The sequence below is a fragment of the Borostomias antarcticus genome (assembly GCF_949987555.1).
Source record: "Borostomias antarcticus genome assembly, chromosome: 34".
Taxonomy (NCBI): Eukaryota; Metazoa; Chordata; class Actinopteri; order Stomiiformes; family Stomiidae; genus Borostomias; species Borostomias antarcticus.
Genome location: NC_140267.1, coordinates 4,986,776 through 4,996,069, shown reverse-complemented (window position 1 = coordinate 4,996,069; position 9,294 = coordinate 4,986,776). Strand labels below are relative to the sequence as shown.

Below are 9,294 nucleotides of genomic sequence, written 5' to 3'. Positions count from 1 at the left end.
CCAGGTCACATGGGAGGAACAGGACAGAGGGGAGGAGTCAGGCCAGGTCACATGGGAGGAACAGGACAGAGGGGAGGAGTCAGGCCAGGTCACATGGGAGGAACAGGACAGAGGGGAGGAGTCAGGCCTTGGTCACATGGGAGGGAGAGAAAGGGGGAGGGAGTGAGGGTATGTGATACAGTGTGTATGTATGCATGTATGTATGTGTGTGTGTGTGTGTGTGTGTGTGCTTGTGAGTGTGTCTACTGCCTAGGTACACACAGTCTCGTGGCTCCATCAGTGAACTGGTTTCCAGTAAGCGGTGCTGGGAGGACTGGTGGAGGATCATGGGAGAGAGGGCGATGGATGGATGGATGGCGGGCGTTCAATTTCAGCCTCATCAATGATTCAAGGGGCTGAACACAGACCAACACACTCACACACACACACACACCTTGCTCCAGTAGCCTACTACCTCTTCCTGACTGCAGACAACACCATGTGACCTTCCCAGAAACCACTCTGCCCACCAGTGGCCTGGGAGAAGAGAGTGTGTGAGGTGAGTATGAGAAAGAGAGAGAGAAACCAGGCCAGGTCCAGCCTGGCTCATGTGCTGGGCTGGCTGGCTTGTTTGTGTTCAGGACTGGCAGGACGGAAGCTAGTCATGCCACTGAAATAGCTGTGAATTGAAATGCATGGTGGAGGAGGAGGTTCTCCTGTGTGAGGAGGTTGGAACCCTGACAGGCCAGCATGGTGGAGGAGGAGGTTCTCCTGTGTGAGGAGGTTGGAACCCTGACAGGCCCGCATGGTGGAGGAGGAGGTTCTCCTGTGTGAGGAGGTTGGAACCCTGACAGGCCCGCATGGTGGAGGAGGAGGTTCTCCTGTGTGAGGAGGTTGGAACCCTGACAGACCAGCATGGTGGAGGAGGAGGTTCTCCTGTGTGAGGAGGTTGGAACCCTGACAGGCCAGCATGGTGGAGGAGGAGGTTCTCCTGTGTGAGGAGGTTGGAACCCTGACAGGCCAGCATGGTGGAGGAGGAGGTTCTCCTGTGTGAGGAGGTTGGAACCCTGACAGGCCAGCATGGTGGAGGAGGAGGTTCTCCTGTGTTAGGAGGTTGGAACCCTGACAGGCCAGCATGGTGGAGGAGGAGGTTCTCCTGTGTGAGGAGGTTGGAACCCTGACAGGCCAGCATGGTGGAGGAGGAGGTTCTCCTGTGTGAGGAGGTTGGAACCCTGACAGGCCAGCATGGTGGAGGAGGAGGTTCTCCTGTGTGAGGAGGTTGGAACCCTGACAGGCCAGCATGGTGGAGGAGGAGGTTCTCCTGTGTGAGGAGGTTGGAACCCTGACAGGCCAGCATGGAGGAGGAGGAGGTTCTCCTGTGTGAGGAGGTTGGAACCCTGACAGGCCAGCATGGTGGAGGAGGAGGTTCTCCTGTGTGAGGAGGTTGGAACCCTGACAGACCAGCATGGTGGAGGAGGAGGTTCTATATGGGAAATACAGCAGCAAAATATTGCATGTAAAAGACATTTGACAGAGTTTGCTCTTTGAAGTTTTTCTGTGATTTCCGAGATTCTGTTCGGTGTAGCAGCTACACTGACAGGGATTATAAAAAGACCTGCACACAGAATTTAAACATTTAATCCAAATAATATAAACCCAAACAAGCATAACTGTGCCCCTTTAAAGATGGAGGAAGGAGAGAGATAAGGGAAGAGAGATACTGTAGAAAGCGAGAGAGGGGGAGAGAGGGAGGGAGAGAGAGGAAGATGAGAGAGGATGGAGAAAGAGAAGAAATGGAAAGAGAGAGGAGAGAGAACAAAGGAAAGAGAGAGGGGAGGGAGATGGAGAGAGAACAAAGAGATGGAGGAAGATAGAGAGAGAGGGAGAGGGGAAGATGGAACAGAGGTCTCTCTATCACCCCCAGTCTTGCTGTCTTATCAGTGGAAGAGATAAAGCACTTCCTGGTTGAGGCTGTGCATTGCCCCAGTCTGGTCCACCCCTCAACACTGTGGAAAAGGCTGGTGTTTAATGGGTTTTTCCTTCTCCTACCCCACAGAACCAGGCAGTGAAACGGGCCCACTGTCTGACCCACTTTCCATGACAGACCTGGTCTCCCCTACACACTCACACACTCTCTCTCTCTCTCTCTCTCTCTCTCTCTCTCCGGGAGGCGGACAGGAGGAGTTCCAGCTTCAGACTGTGCAGGGGGGAAGCTGCTCAGTGCCTACAGCTGCACACACACACTCCTGGGAACTCCCGTACACACACACACACACACACACACACACACACACACACACTCCTGGGAACTCCCGTACACACACACACACACACACACACACTCCTGGGAACTCCCGTACACACACACACACACACACACACTCCTGGGAACTCCCGTACACACACACACACACACACTCCTGGGAACTCCCGTACACACACACACACACACACACACTCCTGGGAACTCCCGTACACACACACACACACACACACACACTCCTGGGAACTCCCGTACACACACACACAAACTCCTGGGAACTCACGTACACACACACACACTCCTGGGAACTCCCGTAGCCGGACGCAGACGCGCGCACACACACACACACACACACACACACACACACACACACACACACACAAACACCATACTGGCTGTACCCCCCAGACATGGTTCCTATAACCTAGCCCTCCCCACAGGGTTCCTACAGATAACCTGACCCTCTCCCTCTCCACGTGGCTCCTAGGCTGATCACCTAACCCCCTCCCTAGGGCTCCATATCCTCCCTCACTGGTCACTGCTTAAACACCCACCTCAGTGACTCTGAAGTACTTAACCCCTCTGAGCGGCATATTACAATATCACCATTTATCATCCGTTTATGGGCTAGTCTGTTCACAACCAACGTGCTTCTCACCACCAGCTACCTCAGTGATGTAGATCATCACCAGAGAGACTGGCCACATAATTATGATGCCACAGCACACTTGACCAGCTATCCCAGCAAACACGCAACGTCAGGGAGACGTTCAGATCACGTCTTAATAACGTCCGTCGGTCCTGAACCCCGTGTGTTCGTCTGCTGGACCCCTCAATATTCACACGTCTGGCTTGGACCCCTCTAAGACGTCTGTGGACGTGCAGAACGGGTGCAATATCTGAACGTCTAAAAAAAACTTTCATTCTGGCTCCTAATTGGATGTCTATGGACGTCCGAAAAAGACAAAAAAGACGTCTAAAATACGTCTTTTAGACGTGTCTTTGCTCAGTGGGATGGAAGGAGTCATTTTCAACATGGCATTGCCATCTGCATGACTCATGGCTTCACTTTATGCACAACTGGTCTGGTACATATCCGGCTAGCAGAGTGGAAATGCTGTCATATTAGAGGGGGGGAGGAGGGTGGTAATGGGCAGAGTTTGTCCATTTGTCTGCTTCCTTATCAGATGATGCCCTCTGGGAGTCCACCCCCCCACCCAGACACCAGGGCTCCACGGGTAAAACACACACACACACACACACACACACACACACACACACACACACACACACACGTAAACAGATACCTGCATCACCACTCTCAACGAGTGTGTGTGTGTGTGTGTGTGTGAGAGAGAGAGAGAGAGAGAGAGAGTAACGATACAGGAGGATTAACTAGCTACCCTAAAACTGACCACAGATCAGCTACTAGCTTGGCTGCTGTCAGGTGCACCACGGGTAAACACACACACACACACACACACACACACACATGTAAACAGATACCTGCATCACCCCTCTCATCGAGTGTGTGTGTGAGAGAGAGAGAGAGAGAGAGAGAGAGAGAATAACGAATAAAGGAGGATTAACTAGCTACCCTAAAACTGACCCCAGATCAGCTACTAGCGTGGCTGCTGTCAGGTGCACCACGGGTAAAACACACACACACACACACACACACACACACACACACACACACACACACACACACACACACATGTAAACAGATACCTGCATCACCACTCTCAACGAGTGTGTGTGTGTGTGAGAGAGAGAGAGAGAGAGAGAGAGAGAGAGAGAGAGAGAGAGAGAGAGAGAGAGAGAGAGAGAGAGAGAGAGAGAGAGAGAGAGAGAGAGAGAGAGAGAGAGAGAGAGAGAGAGAGAGAGAGAGAGAGAGAGAGAGAGAGAGAGAGAGAGAGAGAAACGAATAAAGGAGGATTAACTAGCTACCCTAAAACTGACCCCAGATCAGCTACTAGCTTGGCTGCTGTCAGGTGCACTGGGAAGGCTCACAAAGGAACTGATGATCAGTAAACAACACTGCTTTATTGGTAAACAGCTGGTGTATTTAGGCCAGTTACTTACTGAGTGTGTGATGAGGTCTTCCCGTCCTCCTCTCTGATCCAGGGTCAGCCTTGGTCCAAGTTGCTGTGGCTCGCTGGCTAACAAAGGCAGTTTGAGAGATAAATTCAAATTATAACCGTCTGACACGTAAGGAGACTGTTCATTAACCGTTAGGATTATATTTGTTCGTCTGAGTCCTGTGTGATGGTATATAAATGTAGTAAATACAGTCGCTGAGGTAAAAACCGTTGGTGGTGAAGCCGTTGGTGAAGCCTCTTCCTCGGTGTAAACTGATCTGAGACCAGCCGTCCTTCTGCTCGGAGCTCCGCGAGCGCTGGGGAAAACCGTCGCGTGGGATTTGAACAGGATTGTGGGTATTGTAGTCTGATAGCTGACAGGATATTTTTGGAATAGTTGAATTAAGACTAGTTCGATTTTGATTATTTGAATTACTTACTGTTAAGAAAACACGTTAAATTTAATTTTGACATTATTCAAAAACGACATTTATTCATTTTTTTTAATACATGATGTTGTTGAAGTAAGACTAGTTCGATTTTGATTATTTGAATTACTTACTGTTAAGAAAACACAGTAAATTTAATTTTGACATTATTCAAAAACGACTCTCTTTTTTTTTTTTTTAATACAAGATGTTATTTTATCCAACTGCACATTACTGGTATAAAAGTACGTAGCCTACAATATACTAATCATTACTATAATAGCATAGTAGTAGTTAGTAACTATAATAGCAGGAGACATTTATAGGGGGGATTTATAATCTATTATAGCAGAACACATTTATAATCTCTTTGAAGGGAAGGGAGAAGATGTTTCATTGAATCAAAGCATTCTCAAGCTTTCCCCTCAGTTTATATAATCTCTTAACTTTAGCCACCTGATCAGGAGAGAGTGGGTTCATGTGACAGGGTTCATGGGACAGGGTTCATGGGACAGGGTCTATGGGACAGGGTTCATGTGACAGGGTCTATGGGACAGGGTTCATGTGGCGTTGCTGATATGAGAGCATATCAGGTTGTGTTTCTGGTGTTGTGGTCAAACACTAAAGCATAGCAACAGCTGGATGTCTTCAGCAGTCCAGAGCCTGAAGAACATGCTGTCCTCATGCGTCTCCATCACGTCTCTCAACTGCCCCGTGTTTACAGGGCTGCCCAACAGGCCGCCATGGTGACAGTAACCATGTATACAAGCATGATAGCATATCACACACTTGCTCCAAGCTTCTGGGTGACTGGACCAATCACAGTCTGTATGGCTATGTGAGAGTGTGTGACACGTGTGTGAGAGAGAGAGAAATAGAGAGAGAGAGAGAGAGTGTGTGTGTGTGTGTGTGTGTATGCAATCTTCTTCCTTTTTGTTGCGTACACCTCTCCCCCTCACACACGCTCTGCTGTCATTCTTTCATTTCAATTTCACGTTTTTTACAAACACACGATTACACTTTAGTGTAGCGATGTGAAATCCCATAAATAAGCATGGACAACACACACATCCAAAGGCAAATTACTCTTTCAGTTTTATTGTTTCTTAAGACAAGTATTTAATCAGAGCACATAAGCAGTCACAGCCATACATTATGTCCCAGAGGAGTGTGGACGGTGGCCCATTGGGGACAAACAGAGGAGGTAGTGAACTGGAGTTTGATTCACCAGCTGAACCTTCACACAACATCAGGGTTTAAGTCCTTCTGTGAAGCCGTACAGATTCATTACAATGGCATAACTAATGACAAAGTTAAAAAAAATAGTCAAAACATGATAGGACATAAAATTATGACAGGAACCATTATTTTGGTAAACGAATTGGCAAGAAGTAGATGACATTTTGAGAGAGGATGTGTCCCTGAATATTCAGAGGATGGGAGAAGAACAAATTCAGAGACCATAGTATAAGGTTTGGGATCATACTGTAGGGGTTAGGGATTATTTCTATTCTTATCAACACATGTACAAAAAAACAACAACAAAAAAACTCACAAAGGTTCAATTCATATTCATGGGCCCTCTAACCAGGTTCAAATCAATATTTATGACATTTTCTTTCAACCTTAAGAATACGTTTTCCCCCTACATGTCACTTTGATTCACACAATAACACATACAGTAAGCTGGTATAGTTAAGTTCTGCATTTCAACATAAAAAACGTAAACATTTTTCCACAATATATTTTGATGGCACAACATGAAGGATGGAAATACATGACTCAGCGTTTCACCTTCCCACACCATGAGCTGTCAATCACACAACTACAAGCTCCCATTGGCTGAGACCAGGTGAAAGGTGAAAGGACCCTCGGATCATAGTCCCACCCTTGGATGATAGTCCCACCCTGGGATGATAGTACCACCCTAGGATGATAGTCCCACCCTAGGATGACAGTCCCACCCTGGGATGACAGTCCCACCCTCGGATGATAGCCCCACCCTGGGATGATAGTCCCACCCTTGGATGATAGTCCCACCCTGGGATGATAGTACCACCCTAGGATGATAGTCCCACCCTAGGATGACAGTCCCACCCTGGGATGACAGTCCCACCCTCGGATGATAGCCCCACCCTGGGATGAGTCCCACCCTGGGATGACAGTCCCACCCTCGGATGATAGTCCCACCCTGGGATGATAGTCCCACCCTGGGATGAGTCCCACCCTGGGATGACAGTCCCACCCTCGGATGACAGCCCCACCCTCTGAGGGCAAGACTATAGTCTGGGCACTGCAATAATACAGTTCATACTCATAATACAAGCTATATAATGATATTATTGAATAACTATGGGACATAGGACGTGTTTGGTCCCTGATATCTCCCCCTCAGTCCCCACTCTGCCCAGTATAGGAGGGCACCTAACCCTCCTATAACCCTAACCCTAACCCTAACCCTCCTAACCCTAACCCTCCTAACCCTAACCCTCCTAACCCTAACCCTCCTAACCCTAACCCTAAAAGACCTTCTCCGGTATTACAATCACTAACCTCAGCAACAGAGGGGCCATGCAGTCACCAGGCAAAATAAAACAGACTTTCCCCCATTTTATAACATATGCAGGCACGGTAACATAGAACACAACCGACCAGAAACTACAGCATGTCAGAGCACCTGGTAACCAATGGAGACAGGGTTACCACTTCCTGTGTCACACAGGAAGTATAAATGAACATACAGCGAGCAGGCCACAGGAAAATATGCTGGGCCAAAACATTTCATATACAGTAATTTTAACAAACATGTAACATTTTTGTGGAATACTTTCACTGTTGAATCGTGAGCTGAAATAGTACAAATAGTTCCCATCTATACAGATCTTTTCTAGACTTTATTGTAAATGTGATTCTGTATGAGGCTTTGTCCTCAAACCCAGTCCTGGCCTAAACAGGAAACCAGCATGTTATTCATAGTCTTACTGTCATTATTAATGTATCATTCATATGGGACAGATAAATACTGAAGAAGACTTTGAAGTCTTTAAATAATGTGCAAGATTAATCCATCAAATGTACATGTTGGCCTTTCCTCCCATAGAGGGGAACGAGAGCTGTGGCTTTTCCATACAGTATATTTCTACCTGTCCCCTCACTACAGTAGATTTGTGTGTGTGTGTGTGTGTGTGTGTGTGTGTGTGTGTGTGTGTGTGTGTGTGTGTGTGTGTGTGTGTGTGTGTGTGTGTGTGTGTACGCTTATAGGCTTGAAGGGATGTGTGTGTGTGTGTGTGTGTGTGCTAGAGGGAGGGACTCTCCATCTACATCTGTCCCTGTTTTAATCACAGTGACCCCCACCCAACACGCGTCCTGCTGCCTGTCCGTGCTCCGCCCCTCGCCTGGCGTCTCTCCCCCCGGCCAGAGGGGGGCGCTCTCACCTCCTCAGCTTCAGGATGATGGTGGCCAGGATGAGGAAGAAGGTGTTCCAGCCCAGGGTGACGGCGAAGCCGCGCCACACCATCATCCGGGAGAGACCCCAGCCTGAGGGAGGGAGGAACAGCCATGAATGATGTGTGTGTGTGTGTGTGTGTGTCCGCGCCACACCATCATCCGGGAGAGACCCCAGCCTGAGGGAGGGAGGGAGGAACAGCCATGAATCTCCACCTCGGAACCACTAGGGTTAAGTCTTAGAACCACTAGGTTTAGGTCTTAGAACTACTAGGTTAAGGTCTTAGAACCACTAGGTTTAGGTCTTAGAACCACTAGGTTTAGGACTTAGAACCAGTAGGTTTAGGTCTTAGAACCACTAGGTTTAGGTCTTAGAACTACTAGGTTTAGGACTTAGAACCACTAGGTTTAGGTCTTAGAACCTGTTGGCTATAGCATGTGTGTGTGTGTGCGTGTGTGTGTGCATGTCTGGGTTTTTCTGTGTGGGTTTTTCTGTGTGTGTGTGTGTGTGTGTGTGTGTGTGCGCATGTCTGTGTGTGTGTGTGTGTGTGCATGTCTGTGTGTGTGTGTGTGTGTGCGTGTGTGTGTGTGTGCATGTCTGTGTGTGTGTGTGTGTGTGTGTGTGTGTGCATGTCTGTGTGTGTGTGTGTGCGTGTGTGTGTGTGTGCATGTCTGTGTGTGTGTGTGTGTGTGTGTGTGTGTGTGTGTGTGTGTGTGTGTGTGTGTGTGTGTGGTACAGTACCTCTGTACATGATGCAGCGCAGCGCCTCAGAGGCGTAGGTCTGGGGCAGCGCCAGGCTGACGTAGCGGAGCGGGTAGGGGATACACTCCACCGGCCAGATGATACCTGAGAGAGAGAGAGGGAGAGAGAGGGAGAGAGAGATAGAGAGAGAGAGAGAATGATTTGTTTTGTTGAAATTTGCGTACTGTATCTGAGTAAACTCGTCATCAACAAAAATTAAATATAGTCCACACCCACCCATACGCGCCTCGCCCCCCCCCCCCCCCCACACACACACACTCAGCCATACCCCCCTCGCCCCCCCCCCCCCACACACACACACACACACACACTCAGCCATACCACTGACGATGAGGT

The 9,294-nt window shown here is 48.6% G+C and overlaps 1 protein-coding gene across 1 annotated transcript in view; it reads right to left on the bottom strand.

Moving 5' to 3' along the window:
- Positions 1 to 8,181: 8,181 nt before the first annotated feature.
- Positions 8,182 to 9,294, bottom strand: part of abch1 (ATP-binding cassette, sub-family H, member 1) — a gene marked incomplete at both ends in the record, with an annotated part of 20,059 nt that continues 18,946 nt past the window's right edge. Inside the window, 3 exons of the mRNA XM_084460876.1 lie at positions 8,182 to 8,288; positions 8,938 to 9,042; positions 9,280 to 9,294. The exon at positions 9,280 to 9,294 is cut by the window's right edge and continues 145 nt beyond it. Coding sequence (XP_084317002.1) covers positions 8,182 to 8,288; positions 8,938 to 9,042; positions 9,280 to 9,294 — 227 coding nt within the window. The remainder of the gene's footprint in view (positions 8,289 to 8,937; positions 9,043 to 9,279) is intronic.